At 38.0% G+C, this 26,716-nt stretch overlaps 2 protein-coding genes across 8 annotated transcripts in view; both read right to left on the bottom strand.

Annotated features, from left to right (window-relative positions):
• Positions 1-1,110, bottom strand: part of hmcn2 (hemicentin 2) — a 149,202-nt gene extending 148,092 nt beyond the window's left edge. The window contains exon 1 of the mRNA XM_082187968.1: positions 466-1,110. Coding sequence (XP_082044094.1) covers positions 466-721 — 256 coding nt within the window. The 5' untranslated portion in view covers positions 722-1,110. The remainder of the gene's footprint in view (positions 1-465) is intronic.
• Positions 1,111-6,832: 5,722 nt separating this feature from the next.
• ncs1b (neuronal calcium sensor 1b) overlaps positions 6,833-26,716 on the bottom strand; it is a 41,935-nt gene continuing 22,051 nt past the window's right edge. For 4 of the 7 annotated variants that reach the window (XM_082188055.1, XM_082188057.1, XM_082188059.1 and 1 more), the window contains 6 exons: positions 21,033-21,171; positions 16,519-16,597; positions 13,041-13,129; positions 12,856-12,933; positions 11,523-11,644; positions 7,800-9,437 (listed from right to left, as the gene is read on the bottom strand). In XM_082188055.1, coding sequence (XP_082044181.1) covers positions 11,546-11,644; positions 12,856-12,933; positions 13,041-13,129; positions 16,519-16,597; positions 21,033-21,171 — 484 coding nt within the window. In that variant the 3' untranslated portion in view covers positions 7,800-9,437; positions 11,523-11,545. The other 3 variants (XR_014210983.1, XR_014210984.1, XM_082188058.1) reach the window with 3 other exon arrangements.

Raw genomic sequence — 26,716 nt, 5'->3', positions numbered from 1 at the left:
TTTTTTACTATTCCTTCGATTAGTAAATTACATAAAATAATTATAATATTATTATTGTCATGGTGTATAAGTAGTAGGCCTAACTCAGTCATGGCTGATCATGTGATGTTAATGGCGACACCCATGAGGGGGCTACCCGCGACATGAATAATAAAACATCTTCTACATTCTCTAAATTACTTTTCATTTTGTACGGATCACAACCTTTCAGCGGTCCCTGGTGGTGAAAATGTTCCTAGCAGCCCTTGTGAAACACCTTTGTTCAAATTAGTTCATTGACATTAGTGCTTGGCCAAACAAACTTCTCAAAACTTTATCAAGCGTTTCTCCATATGGAACTTAGGCATAGATATTCGATCAGCAGTTATTCATTCTTTGGAATCACTTTCATAAGGCAACGTAACTGACAAGAATGAATTATAATTCACATTAATCATAAGATTGAAACATAGGATTTTGTAATACCTGGATCATGGAAAGGAACCAGCACGAAGTTCCTGATTGGTCTCGTTCTGCGGCTCAGAGTTCTCTCCAGGATCCGAGACGCACCATCTATCACCTGTTTGAGATCGTCATACATAGAGCCGGTAACATCGAAGACAAAGGCCAGTGTTGAAGCGCTGTCATCCGCGCCGGAGTGACTCTTCGTGGGGGGAACGGATGAGGAGCGCGCGCTGATAGTCAGCGCCAAGATGAGGAAATTTGCAAGAAACTTATTCATTCTTGCTTGAAATGCATTAGACCCGTATTTTAAACGTGTCAAACAAACATATGAAGAAGAAAAAAATCACCGTAACATGAATGATAAAAATGTAAGAGATGTAAACCCGATGATTAAGGGAGAAAGATAAAGAAAATCAGTTAATTCCTGAAGAAGAAAAAAAAAACTTGTCCCTGAAATCTTCAATCCAGTCGTTCTTATAAAAGTTCTTATAAAAAGGTCGGTGTAAATAATCCTACTCGCACTGGATAAACGCTACTTGGAGTAAATTCCATATGTCTTGTCCCATCCTTGGCTGAGTTTTGGAGAAAACTTGTAAGAAGCGCGTGGACCCTCTGGAGCTGAACACTGCAGTGTTGGGGAGGGGTGTGAGGAGTCCTTACAACCTGATTTTTTGTGTGTGTAACTTGACCCGACTGTGACTCCCAACCCCAGCCCACATGGCCTGCTCCAGTTTACCAGGGAGCCACTCAAGAAACTCGTGCCAACTGCCATGAGACAGAGATGGAATGGAACTATTGTATATTACAATAACAATGTCTGGAGGAATTGATGGCACTGCATAGTAAAAACGGGCCAAGTTGTCACACGATTTATTCCAGTAAATATGTAGGCTATGAGGTTTGATTTTGAAAGTCAACATATACCTTACACACACCTTAAAGTTTTGGCAACAAGAAAGTGGTTCCACTGTTATTTCCCTCGGAATTTTGTTCATTCAAGGTTCATTCAACACATAATGAAACAATAGCGGAGCATGTTGTCACCAATTAACCTGCCATTAAACCGTTTATTATAGGCTCGTAAACTCAATTTAAACAGTAAAACAATTATGAAACAAAATCATTAATGAAATTATTAACTTATAAATAAATTAATATTTTTTATAAATTAATACATTTATTATATTTGCATGATTTAAAATAACTTACCCTGAGCTGACATTTATGAAAAATGTCCTTGTCCTAAAAACACAGTTCAACTTTTCAAACAAAATAACTGACTTATGTCAGAATATATGCCAGTGTGTTTTTATTGTGTTCACTTGTTAAACACACTAAAAACCACTTTCCATTCCATTGTGGTGTTTAGAGGACAGAATGCACCCAAGTTATTATAATTTAAGAGGTTTTCAAAACTAAAATAAACAATAATATAGAAAACATACATTTCTAAACAACAAGACCTTTGGCTTAAAACATTACAGATACTAAAAGCTTTTGTGACAACTAGCCCCAACCTCCCTGACATTCTTCTCGGGAGTAATATTTAGTGCATGGATGGGTTGAAATAATTTTAGGTTTATTAATAGAGTGAGTTTATACTCAGCTGCCACACGTCTAATAATATACATGCAATTCTCTGGACTCGGTTTAATGTGCGGCATAAATGACAAGGCTCCAGTAGAGGCATCCCAGATGCTTTTTGAAAGGAAAGACTCCGGATACGCCTTCACCCCTTTGTATATCCGGATAAATTATGTTGCTATCAGTAATTCTCAGATACATCAATCAAACCTCATGCAACATTTGGTCATCAAGCATTTATTGTTGCTTTAAATTGATATGGGGGCAGCAAATGCTGTCAAGTTGATAACATAACATTACAAAAAAAGGAAGGAAAGGGGTATGTCAATGACCCTGTTACCTCCGAAATTTCGCAGTTAGTTCTATTTACATGGTAGCCATTATATTTTTCTGGAATTACACCAAAAACTAATAGCATAGGGTTTATGACAGTATACAGATGTTGTTTTTGTGATAATTCGATCTAAAACAAACAAGGCATTTGCTTTCAGGTCAGCACATGGTTGGTCAAATGATCAAGACTCACCCAAATAGCCTTGCCAAATGACACAATGCAATTCAAAGACACTTAACGTAGGAAATGATTTCATCTTTAGGATGGGCATGTCGTTTAAAAAAGTTTGGCCATTGGAGAAGTCTTTACCTAGTATTTTCTGATACCATTCTGATACCATTGATTTATGTTACCATTTACTCACATTCATCTTATTCCAAACCTGTATGACTATTTCTTCTGTGGAAAACAAAAGAAGATATTTTGAAAAAAAATACCTCTATGGTTTTTGTCAATACAAGGAAAGTCAATGGGGTCCAATGTTGTTTTGTTTGGACACCACTGACATTCATTATACAATCAACAAAGTTGAAACATCCTTCAAAATATATTATTTTCTTTTCCAGAAAGAAAGAAAGAAAGAAAGAAAGAAAGAAAGAAAGAAAGAAAGAAAGAAAGAAAGAAAGAAAGAAAGAAAGAAAGAAAGAAAGAAAGAAAGAAAGAAAGAAAGAAAGAAAGTCAGGTTTGTAATGACATAAGTAAATAATCCATTTTGGGTGAACTATCCCTTTTACTTTATAGTGGTTCAAATATTTTATTACTGAGGGCAAAAATGTTAATCGAAAGACAAAAAAAAGTCATCATATTTTCAGTTTACCATTAGAAAAACATTGTCTGTTAAAATGAAATACTCTAACACACTGTTTGCCTGCTTCCGTCCAAGTCTTCTAATTTTTCCAAACAGCTGGTTCATCACCCCGTTGCACTTAACAATGTGGGATAAATAATCCAGACCTCACTGCAAAAAACATGTTTATGACCCTTCATGTAACAATTTGTGCCTGTGCAAAACTTACATTCCTGTCCTCCTCTACTCTCTGTTATTCTCTAGCTTTCCCGTGTGACTAGGGTGTGAAGTCTGTTTTGATTTAGTGCTGTATCTGGAAACTAAGCCTTGGAGCTGAGCGTGAGGTCTGTCTTACTTTAGTCAGGGAGAACCCTTCTAGTTATTGCTGATTCAGAAGCCCCAAATGCCGCGTTGACTGGGCCACCGGCCTTGAGTACCTTGTAATGAAATGGGAGACATGCCATAGATGCACAATGAGAGCTCAATTACAACAGGGCTAGACATAAACTTTCAAGAGGCAAAAACAAGCCATCACAAGACTTTGCTGATACCTAAACCTGTGTGTGGCTTTATGAATTGTTTCAAGACAGTGGTGCCATGCATCCCAAAAAAGAAAGAAACTCCAGTCATGATTAAAATGGTGCTATATATTAAAGGTTTTTAAACTTTCTGATGACAAGGACCCCCAAAAAACAGCTGTATATGTTATACAACCCATTATACTGTGTGATGTCACAGTCATCAGCTCAGTCATCAACTCTGTAACCTGTCTGCACTACACTTCCCAGCATCCCTTCTTGTCCCCACCTGCACTCAGTCAGCCATCACCACACCTGCTGCTGATCATCACCAGATACTGATTCCCTGCACCTGCACTCCCTCATCAAAACAGCCTGTATCAACCTACATCACCCTCACATCAGGGTCTAGTCTTGTCAATTACTACGAATGTAACTGCCCCTGTCTTCCATCTGTCATCCAGATCTCAGTCATCTTGTTCATCCAGCAGAGAATCCACTTTAGTCATCACCTGCTAAGTCTCCATCAAAATTCATCAAGTCACTATCCTCTCACTATCGTCTGGTTCCTGCTGTTGTCCCATCACTCTGCTCAATAAACACTGTTTTCACCTTATCATCTGTCTGGTCCCTTCTGTGAGTGTGACAGAAGACCAGACCACAAAGAAGCACAGGATGGGCATCCTCCTAACCCCAGTGAATCCAGTTAACTTTCTTCTCACCCGCTTTCAAGATGGTCTGCCGATCGAGGACTACGTAGAAGAGTTCCTTGATCACGCGCATGAAGTACCCTGGAACGAGGACACATTAAAGACTGTATTTTGGTGTGGGCTGGACGATCACCTGTATCAGCAAGTTCCTGCAGCTGCAACAACAGGTTCCTTGAAGAGGTACATCGACGATGTTCTATGGTTATGAGGATCGCCTTATACGATAGAGGAATCCACTCCAGAGTCTCGTCCTGCCGAGACCACCCTTCCAGAGCCTCCCAAGATGGTCGCCGCCGTTCCAAAGCCTCATTCCAAGATGGCGGCTGCCATGCCTCCTGAGTCCTCAGTCAAGATGGTCGCTACTACACCTCCTGAGCCCTCAGTCAAGATGGCCGCCACCACGCCTCGGTCCCCTAGCCTTTGCCCCAAGTCTGGAAACAACTCCCGTCTTCACCCTGAGTTCGGAAGCGACTCTAGTCTTCCAACCCTGAACTCCTGCCAAACCTCCCTCTCCCACCTACTCCTGTCTTCCAGCCCCCATCATCTCCACTGTCCACTGTTAGTCCCGCATCTCACCCTCAAAAAAACCTTTGGAGAGGTGGGCTCACTGTGGGACTACCAGCCCTCAGTGCCATCATAGTCAGGGGATCCCTGGGTTTTCACTTCGCCCGCCGAGGCCAGGATTCTAAATCTGCCCATCGTTCCACTGACTCAGCCTTTGCTCCTACCTCCCTCGTCTCCACTGTGGCCCATCAGTGCGCCAGCTCCACCAGGCTCCCTTGTCCCCCGGATCCGCCATGGTCGTTCGTCGACCTGCCCTCACCTCTGGACTGCACTCCTCTGGCTCCACCTCGTTCCTTCGTCCCCTCTGGCTCCGTTGGACTCCTCACTCCCTTCAACTCCTCCTTGGTCCTCTGTCTCTGTCTCCACCGCGCCCTTCTGAGTCCCTGCCTTCACCTCAGTTGCCAGAGCCATCGACTTCCCCATGTCCCTCTGAATCCTCAGGTTCACCATGGCCCGTCAGACCTCCGACTCCACCTTGTCATCCTCTCCCACCGGTTCTGCCTCCATCACTCACTGCCCGGAAGTCCTCAGCCCTTCAGCCTCCATCGGCTCCACCATCACCAGCTAAGTCTCCATCAATATTCAAGTCACCATCGTCTGGTTCCCGCTGTTGTCCCATCACTCTGCTCAAACATTTTTATCTTACTATCTGTCTGTTCCATTCTGTGAGTGTGACAAGACCAGACCACAAAGCACAGGATGGACATCCTCCTAGTAAACCCAGTTAACTTTCTTCTCACCCGCTTTCAAGATGGCCGGCCGATCGAGGACTATGTAGAAGAGTTCCTTGATAACGTGCATTAAGTTCCTGTTGTTGTACCATCACTCTGCTCACACTTCACCTTACCATCTGTCTGCTCCCTTCTGTGAGTGATGTGATAGATTAATTTTTCTACAATGTAATTTCGTTTTTTCCTTTCTGTAAAAATCTGTGGCTGTCAATAGAATACATTTAATTGCTCTAGTGATTAAACATGTTTTGAGCCATTTTAATATATAGTACCTGGCAAAAGTATTCACATCCCTTCCTTTTTTTCACATTATGTTGCTGCCTTATGCTAAACTGCTTTAAATTACTTTTTTCACATCAACCGCACGAGTGCTATTTTTAGACCGCAAGGCCGCGTGACGTCAGCAACGTAAACCGGAAGGGGGTCAACATAGAAGCGCGCTCGCTTATGATTCATGCTAGTACTGCTTGTTTTCTGCCGGTTATCCCTCAAATAAGAACATGGCGAGTAAACACTGCTGCTATGGAACTTGCAGAAACGACTCCAGACACTATGACCGTCCACATATGAAGGATGTATTCTTTATTCGTTTCCCGAAGCCAAAAACCCAGAGGGATAAATGTGAACGATGGGTCAACTTGTGCGGACGTCCAAAAGACCAGTTCAATGCCAGCAACGTGAAACCATTCACCTTCATATGTTGTAACCCCCCAACAACTGTCAGACGTAAGACAACCAGAGGACATAGTATATATGACAGACAGGACATAGGGTGGTAAAAGATAGCTTGTTGAAACTGCAAAATGTCACTGTCAGTGGCGTAAGGCGATGTTTTTTGGGGGAGAAATTCTGTCGATAACAATCTACCTCTGGATCAGGTCGGCTCTTTTTCCCGTCTTTTTCAGCCCTCTACACTCAAGCCATCTCTTCAATTGAATATTTGTATGTTCTTCTACTTCTATACCAGTGAATTTGGCACTGGGGACATCATTCTCGGACAGAGTTAGCAGGTTTAGCTCAGTAGACATCTCGTCCGTAAACTGTTTACATGCGTCTAGCATGAGTGACACGCGCGAGTTTGACCCCCCCCTAGCAACCGTCGCTAGCTTAATGAATATTAATGAGAAAAGGTGACGTATATCGTGCGGTACGCTATTACAAAGCTAAAAAAAAGATTTGTGGTAACTCTGCAAATTTATTAAATAAAAAAAGGAAAAAATTGCATAAGTATGCTTACATTTAGATAAGGAGTATTTCAATTTCGCAGGTTCATCTTTAAGATGTTTTAATTAAATGGACATGATTTGGAAAGGCACACGCTTCTCAAAAAAGGTCAAACAGCTGAATGCATATCAGAGCAAAAACCAAGCCATGAGGTCAAAAGAACTGCCTGTAGAGCTCAGAGACAGGATTGTGACAAGACACAGATCTGGGGAAGACTACAAAAAAAGCATGTAGCCTTATAATTCTTAATGGAAGAAATTTGGAACAAGGAGTCTTCCTAGAGCTGGCCTTCTGGCCAAACTAAGCAATTGATGGAGAAGGGTTTTTGTTAGAATGGTGACCAAGAAGCTGATGGTCACTCTGGTGGAGCTTTATGAACATAATGGAGATTATGAAACTTACAGAAGGACAAACATCACTGCAACACTCTACCGTTCTGGTGTAGACACATGAAAACCCACTTGGAATTTGCACAAAACAAAATGTATGAGCCTCAGTTCCAAGTATCATGTCTGGAGGAAACCAGGCACTGCTCATCACCAGTACCAATACTATCCCAACGATAAAGCGTGGTGGTGGAAGCATCATGCTGTGGGGGTGTTTTTAGTGGCAGGGACTGGGGGACTCGTCAGGGTAGAAGGAAATCTCAACGCAGCAAAATATACAGTATATACTTAATGAAAACCTAGTCCAGAGCATTCAGAACCTCGGACAGGGCAGAGGGTCCAACTTCCAAATGGACAATGACCCTAAGCACACAGCTAAGACAATGCAAGAGTGGCTTATGGACAGAGCATGGGCTCGAAGCCAATCAAACATCTCTGGAGAAACCTGAAAATGGCTGTCCACCGATGTTCCCCATCCAACCTGAGAGGGCTTGAGAGGATCTGCAGAGAAGAATGGTAGAAAATCTCCAAATGCAGATGAGCAAAGCTTGTCACATCATACCTAAAAATACTTGAGGCTGTAAAGGTGCTTCAGTTAAGTTAAGGGTACAAATACTTATGCAATGTATTCATTTTAGTTTTTCCTTTTTAATAAATTTGAAAAGTTGTCACAAATCTGTTTTTTGCTTTGTCATTATGGGGTGAGGAGTGTAGGCTGATGTGAAAAGAAGTCATTTAAAGCCGCTTAGCATAAGGTTGCAAGAAAACAATATGTAAAATGCAAGGCAGTGTATTAAATGCAATATAACTGTACCAGTAAATGAGCAAGTGCAATGCTTTTGTGATTCGATTCTCTAAGACTGGTATATGCAGAGACTGGCGCTCTATTTTATGTGTTTTGTATGGTGAATTTGATTTATACTTCACTTTTGGGTGACAGACTTAATTACATCAGGGATTCATTGACCACAGCAAATTCTTTTGAAAGAGTGCCAGCGAATCCATTCTGCTGATGGAATACAAGGTCTATGCACCTTTGGAATACTGTCCGATTGTGAGCACAACAATTCTACACATACCATACAGTGATGAAAATGGAAGCAGCCATTATTGAAATATCAAAAGGGAAACATCAGATATTAAAACCTCCATCTTACTTACCAACGGCAAATAAAATTAGAGGCAATTATGCAGTGACTCAAATTTAATCATCAGCCAGAGAGCGACTGATAAAAGCATGAGTCCCACTCAAACCCGCCCAGCACATACCGAATTACTTGCTTTGAGAGGAGAATGTCATGGTTCAAGTCTATGGCTTTGTTTGACAGGGAAACGACACAGGAAAAGACAAAGACAGAGGTGTAGTTTAAACTAGCAGATGCTGGACTGTTTGCTTCTCCATTACAGAGGTACTTACATCAGTTCTGAGGTGCAACTGTACAGGAATAACAGTGTAGCATGTTGCTTGGTTACAGTGCCTTGCTTAGGAAGTAGCTTGAGGACTTCGCAATGAGTTTTGCCAGCAATGGATGAGCAGCACACTGTTCACAATGGGAGCTGCATAACACAAATATAATAGATGAATCCCTTTCACATTCATAGTTCCAAAGAAAAAGAAAAAAGGATTAAAGTCTTTCATTCCAAGAGGCTTTTAAAAATGTTGAGGCTTGTAACAGCTGCAATCCATACACTTCAAGGCAAACAAGAAATAAATAAAATATCAGCAGTTTCTTAAATTATACATGAAGAGCCACGTCCACAATATATCAGCAGAGTATGATTAAAAAATATGAAATGTTTACACATATTTACATCTATAATTTAGGTTCGTCAGCGTGCTTTTCTATAACAATCAGTGCCATCCATATAGTCTCCAGTGTGTTTGTTCAGCAGAAAACAAGCATTGTGGAAATCCCATGGAAACCTGCAGTATAGCATTCACACACACACACAACACACACGTTTCAGGATGACAGTGTCTTCTTTTCTGTCATTATTGTATGCCGAAATGTGGTTTGTTGTTGTGAGAAGATAAGGATGAACTCTTCTCTCCAGTACTTCTCAGTCTTAAGTGTCCAGAATGAGAGTTCAAATGAAGAAGACATCTCCTTGCATGGCATTTTGGAATGGCACCACACGGGCTCCTTTGCAGTACCTGTACAACAACCATGAAAAAAAATGCTCACACCAGGTTGGGTAATTTTATTCTAGAAATGGCTCAGTTTCTGTTTATGAGCTGATATTTGAATTGAATTGGTCCCTTTTAACAACAGGATGTTCAAAATGGAATTTAAAAAGGATGAGGAATTTACTTAATTGCAATTCTAAAAAACTAACCACAATACAGAAATTTCATAAGTCCAACACAAATAATAAAGAATAAATAATTACATCATTGATGATTTATCCCCTGTCATATAGAATATCATTTTTTTCTCAACTTGTAAGACATACAACATATTCTTCTTAATATCTCAAAAATTTCAATAGTGTCAAAACAATTTACATTTTTGCATAAAGCACCACAAAATACACACCATTTTAATTTTGAATCTAATCATTATATAGTTCCATTTAATCCTAATAAATATAAAATAATAACACAATTAAATTTTGTTATGTATTCAATCAAAGAACCAATATAAGAAGTCTAAATGTATATAATATAATATAATATAATATAATATAATATAATATAATATAATATAATATAATATAATATAATATAATATAATTAGGGCTGGGAATCAATAACATTTTTTTTACTAATTAATTGCACAATTTGCTGTAATTAATTGCAATTAACTGCATTTCCCCCAAGCTTTTAATCATCAATATTTAAACTTAGAATCACCTAATTAAATTAAACAACACAGGGGAAAAAAGGAAGAGAAAATAGCCCTATATTAAAATAATATTAAACATCAATATATCAATATATTATTCTTTTTCAATAATCAATCAACAATCAATTTTTTTTTTTTTTTTTTTTAATTATCAAAATAAAATATAGTCCTACAAAGCTATTATTACCAGAGCATGTGATCAGAGCAGGTCATTTTACCATTGTTGCCCAGCATGACTATACCAGCTCAGTAGGGCAATTGCAAACAGAAGTGTACTACTGAGAAATATCACTTTTTGAGCGGACTTTGCTTTTCCAGTGCGTGATCGGTACATGACTGGAGGGTTTGGGCCGTTAAGGACAGAGCAGAACGCGCAGCACAAACACGGAGCGGAACATTGAGCAGAGAGCGCAACAGCGCGCCGACACACACACATACACACGGAACGGAAAAGACCCGCTCATGAAAGCTGCGTGAGAATGAAACCTGATCGCCGAACACGGAGGAGCGGGACGGCATATTTTCGGCCTTTTCAATAGCAGCCGCAACAGGAAATCATTCAAATGAGGCAAAAAAAAAGTACTGCGTTAATTTAGTTATTTTTTAACGCGTTAAACATCTCAAATTAATCGCAAAGATTAACGATTAAGATTAAGGTTAATTCCCCCAGCCCTACATATAATATAATATAATATATAATTTTGTACGAGTTAAGTATGGCATAAAGATAATAAATATAAATGTAAATATAATATTAATTAAAAATATGAATTTCATTTCATTTCTTAATTTTGATTTCATTTGAATTTTTTATTCTACTTAAATCCCAATTATAATTGTGCATTCCTTTTGTTATCTCAACTCAAATTCAGTTGAGATTCAGGAATTAAATTCAACTCTGAAAGATGTGCAACATCTGCCTCAGTGCTGTTCTTGTAGGTGTTTATGTACAAAAAAAGGTGGCAATATGAATTCCATGAGGTGAGGTAAGATAAGGCCATTAAATGGACGCACAGTTGACCTTGATGCCAGAAACACATAAATAACAACGATAGTGTCATTCAACCAATTACTGCCTTAACTGAAGTCATCTGTCATTTAGCAAAGGCTATAAAGCTCTAGAACATAAAACGGACGTCCTAAATCTAAAAACAATCACCCAATTTCAATATGATATCTCTTTCTAAATGCTTTTCTAGGCACTCAGTGGCAGATGCTCCAAAATAACTAATTTAAGCATCAAATTTGGACAAACGCCTTGTATTTTGAATGTGTGAGTCTTATCTTTACATTGTCATCAGTAAATAAGTACACTAAAATCAGTTATAAGGATTTAATAAAACCAACAGATAGCCTGAAAGTAGAATACATTTCTATTTCTATATACAACATACCTGTTCCTTAAGGCAAGCTGCTACTATACCAGGCCATCATAGAGTGACAGAGCTTGTACAATCGAGGGATCTGCCTTTGATCCCTCTTGGAACTCCTGTAGGGTCAGCTTCCCATCAGCATTCTGGGTAAACAAACAAACATTGTTTAGAATCACAACTGTCCCAAATGTTGAGTACAAACAACTAGATGTGTTATTTTAAGGCTGTTTGTGGTTTTATGCAGATGCATGGAGGTTTTAAAATAATGTGGAATAGACTTAAAGGTTGTATCTGTTTACAAACTAGAGGATAAAAAAACAGCCATGAGGATTTTCAATTATGCATGAGGAAAAAGCTCTCACACTTTTAAGTTGCTTCCCATGCCCAGCAGGGGGCAAGTGCTAACAGGCTGATCCACTGAGGAAACGTTCATAGCAGAGTAGGCAATGGAAACGCTTTTTTCACCTTATGTGGCTCAGTGTGGTACTTGTTTGAAGAAGCATTAGCAATTATCTAACTCCGGAGAGTAACCATACTCATTCTGATCTGAGATTGCTATGGTGAGAGCATACAATCTCTGTGAACATTCCCCAGCAAGTCCTGATGTCATCTTTCAGGGCTTGAAGTGGGCTTGAGCTGGCATTTATGCTAGGCTCCAATGATAGCGGTAGCGCATGCCACACTGGCGTTTATAGACCCGAGGGCAGCGTTAGTGACGCTAGCTTTACCACAGAAATGAGCTCGTATTCCCTATCCTTGTTCTGTCCTGCACTGGATTAATGATGAGGATGCGGTTAGTAAACTGAATCAGAACTATAAATGAGCAATTTTTCTAAATGGGTTTGGTAATGGGTGATTGCTAATACTGTTGTGCTCGACTGCATAAAAATCCTTAGTTCTAAAGGGATAGTCAACCCACAAATGAAAATTATGTCATCATGTACTCACCCTCAAGGCATTACAAACTTTTATGCATTTCTTTCTTCTGCTGAACACAATAGAAAATATTTTGAAAAACGTTTATAACCAAACACTTTTGGTTTCCATTGACTTTCATTGTATTTTTTGTCCATACAATGGAAGTCAGTGACAACCGAAATTGTTTAGTTACCAACATTCTTTCAATATAATTTATTTTATGTTCCTCAGAAGAAAGTCATACAGGTTTTGATGTACATGATGACAGAATTTTATTTTTGGTTGGACAATCCAAATTGTTTAAAGTTATTTCTTTAAACAAATCCATGAATTAAATATAATAAACAGTCCCCTGCATAATAACATTAATTTTTGGTTTGGATTATTAACTTGATCGGTGAGATTGCAGTCAAAACAAAAATGAACATATCCTTACCTTATCCATCATGGCAAAAATGCGATCCACCCTCTTTTCTGGCGTGTTTTCTTCTTCTGGAAGGTCCACTGTGTTTCCCTAAAACAAATGTAATTAATATATAAGACATCTGAGAGATGTTTTTCTCATTAAATGAATGCCATATGATCCGATTGTAATTACAGCTGAAATAAATGGTGACTTACCACCATCTGATAGATAGCGTCCACGATATTGAGCATTTCATCACGTGTGATAAATCCATCGTTATCAAGATCATAGAGCTTGAAGGCCCCTAAAGCGTGTAACAAGAATCATGGTGAGTGTGTGTAGAAATATTATAGCACTTTTCGTAAATATAGTACAAATATACATTCATCCACATTTTTTTCTTTTTCAAAAAATGGTTGGTATTTAACATTTACATAAAAATCACCAATTTAAGAAGCAATACAGACCAGTGATATTATTAAAACTATAAAAAATTGTTTTCGTTAATCGAAATAAAGCTGAAATAAATTATATTAGATGAAAAACTGAAATGAAAAATATAACTGAAGTAGAATAAGTTTAAGTACTAAAAATACATAAATTAAAACTGAATTAAAACAAATTAAAGCTAAATAGAAATTTATAAAACTAATGAAAATGGCAAAGCATAAAAAGTACTAACTAAAATTTAAATGAAAACTGAAAATATTAAAATAAAAGTTAATAAAAAATATGAATAAATACTATAATAGTATATAAATAATACTAAAACAAGACTTGTAGGATGCTTGGTGTGTGTAGCACAGGGTTTTCATGCTATGTTGATTTTATTTTAGAGGTTATCTAAAGAATAAAATGTGGGATTTGTGCCTAAAATAAAAAATAAAAAAAATCTATAAATAAAGACCATGAAGTGTACTGTACCGAGTGGTCATGTTTAAATTTGCCATAATACATTTCGTTCAACATAGAAAACCCTGAAAAAGCACCAAGAGGCATCTTGTTGGACTTTGAGTTTTGATTATGAATTGAAGTGCAATGTTATCAGAGTGCAGACATGTAAGCTTATCAGCACTGCAATGAATAATGGATGCAGGATTGAGTGATGAAGGCATGCTTTGTATGAGCCAAATCTTTGCACAGCAATTACAGCAGTGAGGAGTGACTCTTTCATCTCGCCATCTATGGCTTTCTCTTCACTCCAGGACTCTGGGACGTCCCACCCATACAGCACTTTTTCATTCCACTCATCTACAACAAAGAGTCCTGCAAAGAGACAATCCTACGACTCATGCAGAGTGCAAACACAGGTCAATGCCTGGGGTGAAGAGTCAACAGAGAAAGAGGGCAGTACCCAACCAGTGTGTAAAAGTGTGGCCACAAAGGTATTCAGACACTTAAACCTTTTTTTTATATATATCTATATTGCTTGGTTTAGTCATGTTCTCTCTTCTGTTTATCCTGTACTGCATGACCAGGTGATCATCGTGTGACTAATTGATTGCTGTTTAAAAGAACTCTGATTGTGTTTGTTACTCACACCCTGATGAACGCTTATTGGCCACAACGCATTTTAGCCACGAAATACTATTTATATATTTTTATATTTTTCTAAAAACTAATATTCGAGTGCCTTGGATTGTTTTTTCTTATGAGTGAAACCATCCCTACACCCAAAGAGCACCGATATACAGAAGTTACACCCCGTGCAGCACTTCTTGCATTCCTTGTATTTACAATAGATATTTTGCTAAGACAAAAAACTTGGTGAACTTTTTCTGGGTCGAGGTGGGGTGGCTGCCGTCCGTGAGGGGATGGAGAAGTTGCCGCCGGAGGCCAGGCCTGCTGCCGTCTGCCATGATGGGGAGGAGCAAGCAGATCGAGGGAACGGGGAGCGAGCTTGCTGTCGGGCCGCTGTAGCTTTTGCTTCCGCTGTAGCTTCCGTCTCCTTTTCTCTCGCCTCATTCTGTCCTGGGCCTGGACTTTTATATGTGTGCAGCAGTCGTCTGTGAGGGGACTCAATGAAACATGGCATGACTGCAACGTCCATGCGCCATTAACAAGAGTGAGGGTTTCTTGGAGATGGGCGAGGAACTGTGGAAGGTGAACCATTGGTGAACCATTTCCCAGAAATGGAAGAGCTTAGTGCGGAAAACCCTATGGTGGAGATGAAGGAGGGAGAAGCCAATGCAGAGCCATGACAGACCTCTTGGGAGGAGCTTTGGAGCAGATCAACAGAGGCGGAGCCTCAACCTTCGAGACCCCGGCAAAGCCTTGAGGGCGACGGTTCATTGTAGACCCAGAAGTTCTAGGCAATGCTGCTGGCTTGAGGGAACGAGGCGAGGGCCTGGCAGAACGGGGTGGCACTGGAGAGAGTGAGGACCAAACAGGAACCTGAGGGAAGGAGGAACCCGGTGAAGCCGAAGGGGTGGAGGGCTGAGGCCCAGCTGAAGGACCGGGCTGACAGGCTGAGGTGGAGTAATGGGACTGGAGGTCCAAGGTGAAGCCAGGGGATCTGCTTCACAGCGACGCACTGGTGTTGAGGGGGTCTGAGGTGGAGCCGACAAGCTGGCGTGGTGGACGTAGCCGAGGAGCTGAGAGGCACCAGCGGGGCAGGTAAGTCAAGGGAATTTGATGGAGCCAGTGGTGAGGATTGCGACAATTGGGTGGGCAGGACATTGGGTGGGACTGGGTTATGTAGTTTTTAGGTTACACATAATGTAGTTATTAGATGTGGTATGCAGCGGACGCAGGCTTGGGCTCTGGTTCTGTGGGAGCATGGGCGTTGTCTTGAGAGTCCTAGAAAGTTGGAGTTGATGGTGGTGTCTTCCTCAATGACTCCCAGGGTGAGGGAAGATCCGCAACCCACAAGGCATAATTGATGAACTCGATGAAAGGAAGATGATCCTCCCTCAACAGCAGCATCTGCCAGATGATGCCATCCATTCTGTTCCAGAAGAGCTGTTTCAAAGTCTCATCGTCCCAGCATGCATCGTAATAGTGTTCCAGGAACTCCTCCACATACTCCTCAAGTGAGCGGCCGATATGTGAGTAGCAGTCCATTTCAAGTTTACTCATTTTGAGGGTTCGTTTTTCTGTCACAAGTATGGTGGTAGATAAGAGATGCATGATGAGATACTTTAATAACCATGACACAAAGAATAATCATGCCACTAAAACATGACGAGAAACGACAGAGGTCTGAACAAAAAAGGGAGTACTTATGCACAGAGAACTAAACAAGACACAGGTGGGATTAATCAGTAACCTATGCAACAAACAGGGAGGATTTAGTAACTATGGAAATGGGAACTAAACTGAAAGGAAACAAAGGAACATAAACAAAAATACAATGGAAAATAACATAACCGTGACAATATGATATAATGTAAAAAATTATATGATAAAGAATTGCTAATAAAAAGCTCCAGCATCATTTGTTTGGAAAAGCCACTTGGTTTAATATTTTATTTAATGAAGTGCATGGATTTTTTAAGTGGAACTTAAGTGTCCAAATATGTTTTGGGGCCACTGTATGTTATCTAGTAAATGAATGTATTAAATTCATTACAGGGATTTAGTATTTTAAGACTTCTTCCTGTTTTATGACACATCTCACAAAGGTATTTCACTGCTTCTGTCGATGACTGATTATCGCTTGAATGGGCTTTTATTAATCAAATACTTGCTTACAGCGAAGCTTTTCATCCAAGGTCCCACGTGAGGTCACAGACAGGGCCTGAATGAACTCTGAGAACTCAATCCGTCCATCCTGTGAAAAAAAAGAAAGATATTTAATTGCCCTGTCATCAAGGTGCCCAAAACCCAGTAACACTTTACACCATGCGATTTTATTAAACTTTGTTGAAATTCATTTCTAAAAGTAGGCCACTAATACATTCAGTAACACTTTACAATAAGGTTCCATTTAACCTAAATTAATTATATTAGTTAACATGAACTAACAATTAACAATACTTCTAAAGCATTTATTAATCTTAGTTAATGTTAATTCCAACATTTACTAATACATTATTTAAATAAAAAGTTTCTGTTAATATTAATGAACCTGAGCTAACATAAACTAGTTAATCAAAATACTGTTCATTGTTAATGTTAACAAAAGATGAATAAATATTGTAACAAATGTATTACTCATTAGTTAATGTTAGTTAATGCATTAACTAATAGGACCTTACTGTAAACTGTTACCATACAGCATTATTAACACTAAATGTTGTGTGCACTAACATTAGATTATACATTATTAACTAACAATGAACAATTAAGAACAAATGCTTGTTCATGGTTTGTTCATGATATCTAATGCACAGCTAATTTGAAAGTATAGAACCTTATTGTAAAGTGTTACCCAGAGGCCTTAGTTGATTGGCAGATTAAAATGGGCCAGTGGACTGCTATTCCTATCCCACCCCCTGCTCTTCCTTGGGGCTACAGGCTGGCACCACTAGCCATTACAAGATGCATTCTGCTGCCAAATATCCAGCAGATACGTTATGACACATTTTCTGATTTGTTATATTTTCTGGTGATATTGAAACCTCTCTAGTCTAGTGCAAGAGAGGTAAGTGAATGCAGTTTCATGTTATTTAGTTTAAAATCTTCCAAAATAATTCTTAAAACCTCAAGGGGTGAAAACGCTCAACTTGCTTGTTCAAACCGTACTCTATTGTGTGAAGTTTTATGATTTACACCTAGGCACTGTGTGTTCTTAAGGAACCTCTGAAGAGGCACTAACAATGACACAGCATTTAGTTCCTATGAATACAATTGTCAAATGAAAGCATTGTTCTACTGGTAAGCTTTCACTCCCAGGCGACCCTGCCTGATTTGCAGTTGTTTATTTATTTTTGCAATATATTATTTCAGACTGTGTCAGTGTCTCGTTTCATCAGAAGCACAACTTCGTTTTCTACTATAAAGCAGCTCACCTCAACGGACTCAACAGTTTCTCCAAAGGAAGTTTGACTTGGCCTGATTTTGTTCGAAATGACGTCACATAAGTTCGTTCTTCGATTTTGCTTTAAGTACTGTGGCCTTAACTATTCCTTATCTAATAAGAACAAGTTATAAACAAGATTTCAACTTGATAACATGCATCAACCGTCCTCCATTTTACTTTACTTTTGTTTGGGAATTAAACATTAAAAAGAAAACTTTGTATGCCAAGATAAACAATAATAGATAATAAATAAAAGAGAAAATTAAGAGAAATTAATTGTAAAAATAGAATAATAATAGAGTATAAGTTCATTTTGAAATTGCTATCATTATGTTATGTAACTCACTACAGTGTGGCTAATGTTCAGGCTTGCTGATGGAATATGAAGCTTACTGAATTCCTCTGTATTACCTCAATCCATTTTTCACTTCTACCTTATGAGTTTTCCAGTCCCTGCTATAGAGCTGAATCTAACATGCAGTGTTAAGTTTCAGTCAAATACAGCCTTGAGGGCCAAAGGTTCAGTTTTTGTCTCACCAGACCACAGAATTTCATTAAACCAAATTGCTGCATTTCCTATACGCCTCGGGCAAACTCTAGGTGACTCAACTTTCTTGCCCTCCTTCCATTTGTGAACTGTATTTGCTTCCATTGTCTCATGCAGTCTTTCAGGGAGAACAATAACAATAGTTAATGTCTTACAATGCTTCCACTATTCTGAGCACTACGTTTTGGAGGACAGCCATGTATTCCATCTTTTATCTCACTTTAAAGGGTGGCTTTCATTGTGCTCTGAGTTGTGTACCACAACGTAAAACATTATTAATTATTTCCTTACAGACTTGCATTTTATATGATCTGCCTGAAATGTTATGTAGTCATAATGGTTTAGTGTTTCCTTGAAACTGCACAAAGTTGGGATCAAGTCAAGTTTATTGTTCCAGCTTATACAAGGTGTTGAGGTTTGGCTCATCACTGTGGCCCCATCAGCCCCTGCTGGTAAATGCTGAAACTACACAATTTGCATACATCACAAATACTTATAGTAATTTATCTTATAGTAGATATTTGACCAGGGCCTGATTTGTTTTGGAGGGCTCTCAAAAGTGTGAAATTGTCTTATATTTTTCCCTGTGTTTTATCTTTCATTGATATGAAGTGGACTGGGAGGAGTTAGCTTCCTCAGATTATGTAGATCAGATCCTGATTCTTATCAATGTTCAAAACAATTGTGCTGTTTAATATTTTTGTGGAAACCATGATACATTTTTTTCAGGATTCTTTGATGAATAGAAAGTTATGAAAATTTGAAAGAGAAATCTACATTATCAACATCGTTACAGTCACTTTTAATAAATATAATCCATCCTTGCAGAATAAAAGTATTAATAATTAAAAAACTTTCTTACCCAAACTTTTGAATGATAGTACAAGCAATTAAATAATTGGGACAAGAGAGCTGCTACTTCAGAAGTATTTCTCATGTCAAGCTGATAAGTTAAACAAATAAACATGAAATATTTTCTATTTCTACATTTTTACATCGTACAGCTAATAAAAAATTGAAAAGGATAACGTAAATGTAATATCATTGAATAAGATTGGTAACACACACTCAAAATACAAAACTCAAGCTGTTGTCAAACTGTTGGAGCACTAATGTCTGGGGTTTGCCTCTTTGACCTCTGTTCTACAGTGAGACTACTGAGTCTGTTCTGTAAGACATTTACTGGAACTCTTAACAAGCTCAGACTGATGCCATCTCCATAACACTGACAATGAGCCGGTGGCTGAAAAAGTGAACCTGAGGTGAAATGCATTGCAGAAAAGTGCAGATTACTAGAAAAGAGCAAAGGCCAGGGCTAATGTGTCTCACTAACAACAGCGGTACCTTTCAAAACCTATAAATTAACTTTAAGGACTTGTCTGACTGTGTGTGTGATCTCTGAAAGTGGTTTTGCTGCCAGACGACTCTTATCTGGCTGGGCTAACTGGCTTCTAATCACATTACAGATTGCACAGATAGCAAAACGAGGCTATTTAATAAATAATTTATAATGGGAACCAAGCACAATTCCCAAGAGAGTGGGAATAATTAACTTTTCACCTCCCATCCATATTCATACGTGTTCTGTTGCAAAGCCTGTTGTCTCTCGCTGTCTGCTGCCTACTTAGACAGCATCCTAACAGTCAACGAACCTTATAAGTGACTGATGTTGAACACTCTACATAGACATCGACTGCAAATATTGCTCTGCATTAGAGACTCGATTTGCAACTGATTGCAATAGTGAGGCAACAGGAATGATGTGAAACGTATAATTATACACAAAAAAATAAGCAACATTTTATATTATATTATTATTTAATATTAATAATAATTCAAATTCAATATTTTAAACAATATTTATATATTAATAAATTAATTATGTATGTTTATAATAAACATTTCTCTTATTTCATTTGCAGAATTAGTTTAAAATCAGCAGCGTTAAGTTGCCTACATTTTGGGACAGCATTCGTGTCGAGAGCTATGATGCACTAGGTTTTGAAACAGAGCACCAGTTTCATTTTTACATAAATGTACACCTATCTGACATTTAACACATATCTTTTTTCCTAGCTCATACACAGAAACACAACTAAAAATGACACTAACATCTGAGCAGAGAGATGGTTCACTCTCACAAGCACCATCCAGTCATTCTTGTCTTCTTCACATGGTCGACTCATGTCAGTATTTTGATCATTGCTGGAACTGTGAATGTATTCCTATGTGTGTATGAAAGTCTGTAAAAAAAGGCATTTATGCAGCAACATAGTGATCTGACGTCATTAATAATTGTTCAGTATGTTCATAATATGGTGCATTATTGCTGTGAAGTGCACACAAATGCTTTTCCATCCAGAATGTTAATTTTTATCAGCAAGAAAATGTTTTTTATACTGTTTAAATTACTTTTCTCTTTTATTTACATATTAATCACTATTATTATTTCATTTTTTTGTTGATGTTCTTTTAATAACTTTGCTCATTTATGTAGTTCATCAGGGCATCTATCAGTAGAAACATGTACTATTCACCAAAAAAAAAAAATTTAACCTGTGACCTTTAGAGATAAAATCACTGTCTGTGTGAACAACATAAGAAAAAGACAGAGAAAGAAAAAGAGATATAGAGAGAATGTCTCCAACCCTAAAGAAAAATCTGTTGTGCAAGACCAAACAGTGATGTGCACTTCACCTTGTTCTCGTCAAAAACATTGAAGACAAATGAGGCGAACTTGGTGGGGTCGCCAAAGGGGAAGAACTGTTTGTAGATCTTCTGGAAACCTGCAGCATCAAGCTGACCACTCGGGCAGTCTTTTATGAAGCCCTTGTACCTGGAAGAGGAGAAACAAAACATTATATTTTCATACGATGTCTTTGAAATCTCTTATATGTTATGGTATCAAGGCACTCATGAAAAGTGGGCAAGAAAGAGAAGACTGATAAGTATGGGAGCACAGCACCTGACTGGTCTGCACGCTAACAAAATAGGCTCATGCCTTTGTAATCTGCCTCCTGCTTCAGGAGATCTCTGAAGTCTGTTCTCTTGCTGACAGTTAGAAATAATTTATGGCTAGATCTGTCAGCTTCCTGAATCCCGCAGTGACTTGAGAATGAGAAGAAACTTTCACAAAACTACAGGTATAAGACTGATGTCTCCTGTCTACTATGACCTGCTGGTCGAACTTTGTCTTCTAGGAGCAAAAAAATATTATTCCGTTATATTTTACTTTTACTTTACTTGAATTATATATATTTAAATAGGCATACGTGACATAATTATATATATATATCACGTATGCCTACTTTGATTATACAAAATGGTTAAAAATGTTTGGGTCAGTTATTTTTTTAGTTTTTTTTATTATTTAATTTTTATTGAAATAAATTAATATTTTAATTCAGCAAGGATGCATTAAACGGATCAAAACTTACAGTCAAAACATTTATAATGTTACAAAAATACTTCTATTTCAAATGCTCTTTGTTCTTTTGAACATTCTATTCATCAAAGTATCCTGAAACTAAAATGTATTACACTTTCCACAAAAATATTCAGCAGCACTTCAAAATTGATTTAAAAAAATATATATACATGTTTTTTTAGCAACAAATCAGCAAACTGGAATGATTTCTGAAGGATCATGTGACACTGAAGACTGGAGTAATGATGCTGAAAATAAAGCTTTGCCATCACAGGAATAATATATATATACTATTATTAGCAATATATATATATATATATATATTCACATTATTGTTGTTCTTACTGTATTTTGTTCAAATAAATGCTGCCTTGGGCATCAGAGACTTCTTTCAAAAACATTTTTAAAAAACAGTCAGTTTTGTTTGAGTTATGTATCTTAGTTTAAGGATGTTTACCTATTTTAAATGGAAAACAAGACAAACTAACAAAGAATATGATTATTTTGCAGTGAATAAAAATGGAAAAGAATATAACTTTTTATTTCCCTTTTCAAGATTTGTTTTTAGATAATCTGTGCAGGACTGGTGAGCTGCATTTCAGGGTACAACAGACCTGCACTTTGAATTATTTAGCTCTCATAAATGCGAATTCCAATCAAGCGTTAATTTTCACCTGTGCAGCTGCCTGTCACACTCAAACGCTGCATTACATTTATAACCACTAATGTCAAGTTCACCCAAGTAGAATGTTAGTGCAGCTTAGCTTATCATAGAATGTGAATTCATGATGTTATGTGATGGAACGTAAAGAGACGCTGGGAAAATTCTGATGGAGATTCAGTGTGGTATAAGTCATAAGTTACCAAACTCTCTCATCAGCCTCTCTCTTACTCAGTTTGTCAATGTTTCTCTCCCTTTCCTAATGATAGGTGGCAGGAACTTCCTTCTTGTAGGAAAGAAGACTCTACTAACATGAGAGCAGGACAAGCGGAAGGCCATATGGGTCTGTTTGCATAGCTGTTTTGGTTTGGACTTATACCAATTTTGGCTCCAGACTCTGATACCTCAATACTAAAATCAGTACCAGACAACTAATAAACAGCCTTAAACAATGGATGAAATAGTAAAATAGGACTGCAGCTGGTTTCCCTGCCAGACCAACTGTAAAGTGCCTCTAAAACAAGCCAACAGACTGCTAAGAGAAGCAGGAAAACTTAAATCTTAAGGGACAGTCACACAACACTCTGACTTCCATTCATATGCATGCAAATGCAGGAGACAGGAAACACAAGCTTGAGCAAATTTCACTGTGCTCCAAAGTTTGATGAACGCTGACTTGCAAATTCGTATCACGTGAAGACGTAGGATTTGCAGTCATGTTAACATAGAAATGCACAAATTACATAGAAATTTGTGTGCTGAAAGTCTACTGTGACTGCGGCTTTAGGCTGATTTAATCAGTTTTATTGTCACCACCTCTGTGCATATGGGCAGAGTATATCGGTCTATTAAAAGCAGAAGACTCCTCAATTTCTTAATGTTACAGAAGTAGCAGACGATCATGTGTTCTGTATTGTGACGTATATCCAAGTGAAACAATTTTTGGATTATTAAAAAAGATCATAATCATTGGTTGTAGATTGGATGGAGGCAGATGTGAATTCAAGCTTGCTGGGATGGTGTTTAAAGGGTTAGTTCACCTAAAAACGAAAATTAGCCCATGATTTACTCAACCTCAAGTCATCCTATGTGTACATGACATTCTTCTTTAAGACAAATACAATCGGAGTTATATTAAAAAAAAATGTCCTGGCTCTTCCAAGCTTTATAATGGGAGTGAATGGCTAGAAAAAATTTGAAGCCCAAAAAAGTGCATCACTTCTCATTTAAGTCCAGCATTTATGTGTTCCAGAGAAAGATTTTGTACACAACCACAAAACCAGTCAAAAATATTTTCTGCCACATGCTCACACAAGCATCTCGCAGAGGGTCATTGGTCTGTATAGCCTCCTGTGGCTTTATGACGCCATCCTCTTGCCACATGCAGAGCAATGCCAACTGTGTAATGTCTCAGCAATTGCCCCATTACACCACAAAAAACACTCAGTCAAGCATAGTCGGATGATTCACAAATCAATTTGGGCTATTTTTAAAGCTTCAAGAAAACAGAAAGGAGAAAATGTTCTCTGTAAGTATGATTCATGCTTCATCCATTCATTGGCAAAGGGGTCTGTAGGTGGTTTGGGAGGGGACTATTGCGCTCTGTCAGTGAGCCCTGAACAACCTGCCACCTCTCAACACACAAACACACACGCACACACACACACACACACACAGAATTCAAACTCTCCACAGTATTATACACAGAGTGAGCACAGAGCAAACGAGAAGGGTAACAGCATTTCGTTCTCGGTTAATCCGACTTGATTGCCGCTTAATTTGAGGGAGCCGCTGTTGTCAAAGCAACGCCTGGTATTTTTTGAAAAGCGAGGAATGCAAAGCACTTACAGTACACTTCAAATATGACGTGCATAAATGCAGCACTAGTTTAAAAAAAAAATCTGATTTCAAATGAAAACAAATTTGCCCCCAAACATTGGCTTTCCTTTAGACAGAATAATGAACTGTAGGAATCTTACATTTCAGTGTCTAAAAGGCACTTTCTAATTTCTAAGAAAAGTCGCCTCGTTCTCTAATTACACATTATTGAACTGTCTGTAAAAGTCCCACTTTTGACTACTATGAATGTCAGCCTATAATATCAGTCCAGACGGTCTGGATCACTGATGTAAAATCAATAATTATATGCCATTTCCCTGCTGAAAAGACCAATATGGTCCAAGCTGTTTTTTTTTTTAAAGGTTTGGTGCAGGTCTAAGTGGCAATATCAAATACTAAGGTTTGATGTCAGTGGGCGTTTGTGGTTTGCATAATCATATTTGATGTAGTCTGGTTATACACTTATTGATAATGAATAAAGGCCTACATTTTTTATGTTTTGTGTTCCATTGACTTTTGATGTATGGAAAAAAAATTGCTGAAACATTCTTCAAAATCAAAATTTATATATGTTTTGTTCCACAGAGTAAACATGAGTGTGAGTAAATAATAACAGAATTTGAGTCAACTACCCTACTCCTCTCCTTGAATCATTTAAAAATGTTAAAAATCAGGTGTTCATCTGAGTGGTCTAAGAGTGGTCTTCAAATGTTCACACTTGAAATGGGAATACACACAAAACAATTGACTATATTCAAGGAGTTGTTGTGGTTGTAATAAAAATAGTAACAAATATACTATATATAACAAATAATGTTAATATTAAAAATAAAAAAATCTGACACAGTCAAGAACATATATGATGACAGCGTATCATTTTTGTAACTTGTTTGTATTCTTGTACACTTACACTCTTTCCTCAATCACTTTTGCTCAATTCTCAAATGAAATTTTTCTCAAAACAATAAGTTCAGATCTATAAACTGGCATTTTGTGCAGTATAGTAAGCAGTCAGTGTCAACAACAAGGTAGTCCAAAAAACGAAATTTGTATAATAACACTCATTCCAGGGTTGACTGCCATGGTGAAAAAACATCTAAACACTTTTCCATGCCATTTAAATATAAAAACTGAAGCTTTAAGCTTTACAATGGACACAAAAGTCTTCTTAAGTCATACAATAAGACCAAAACTTGTTGACACCCAGCTCAGGAGTACGTGGGAGCAATAGCAATGTTTAATTTGTGAGCAAAATGTGAGTCAACTCTTTTGAATTAATCTGCTGCTAAAGATCACAAAACCAGTCTAAATGATTTATTTCACGAATTGAACTGAATAGATTCTCAAGTTCAAATCACTAACTTGTTGATTTGGTTGCAGATCCAGTCCTCCTACTGGAGGGGAAGATTATCTGTGAATAATGACTTAAATTTCAGTCTATTCCCCACATAAAGCTATCAAATGACCTTGTGTGTGTGTATAATTGTTTAGCAAGGCTGCTGACAAAAGCTTCGCCACCTCTGCAGTATATTCAAATACAGACTTTCATTGTGATGTCCAGCACACACACGAGTCCATTACCTCCTGCAGGGGAAGGCAAATGACTAAATTAATCGCTCAGATGTTTTACATTTTACATTTTTATGCATTTGGCAGACACTTTTTTATCCAAAGCGACTTACATTGCATTATCCTATACATTTATACATAGGTATGCCGCATGCGCAATCCCCTGGGATCGAACCCACAACCTTGCATTGTTAACGCAATGCTCTTACCACTGAGCTACAGGAAAGCTTTAGTTGGAAAGAATGTTTTTAGTTGTTTCTCCCAAGGCTGTTGGTTAACCTATGCACAGCCATTAATTCAGCCACTGGACTATTAGCCGCCGCAAGGCAATAGTTGGATGATCAATACACATCAGCGCATATAAAAACGGCCATTTATATGCATATTTAGCGAGTGGAACTCCTGGTTAATACTGGGAATTTTATTTCTGTATGAATTACCAGCGACAGAATGTCTAGGTCTAGTATAAGAGGACAATAAATGCTGTAGCCAATACCGAAGAGAATGCAATCTGCCAGGATAATGTCATAGTTCTCTAATTCATTTTGAGATCAGGGAGGAAGATGGTCATGTCAGTTTCATTACATTTCAGCTCTGAGATTGAAAGACAAAGATTAAAATCACAATCACACAAAAAAGATTAGCCTCAAACATGCCTGACAGTCCGTTCACTGACCATCAGATGAATATTGCTAACTGGTTCAAAACTGCCAGTTCCACATGCTTTATCCAACTCCTGGAAGTAAACACCGTTTTTAGCAATAAACTTAAGAGGACACCTTAATAGCAATTTAACTAGATATCCATGACCAGAACTGTCTAATCTGCGTTGTTTTGTGTGAAATAACTTGACCTTATTACTTTTGAACTGACAGAATTTCTTCT

This window comes from Leuciscus leuciscus (assembly GCF_965113295.1).
Source record: "Leuciscus leuciscus genome assembly, chromosome: 13".
NCBI classification, from domain to species: Eukaryota; Metazoa; Chordata; class Actinopteri; order Cypriniformes; family Leuciscidae; genus Leuciscus; species Leuciscus leuciscus.
The sequence above is the reverse complement of the archived record's forward strand: the minus strand, read 5'-3'. Positions and strand labels throughout refer to the sequence as shown.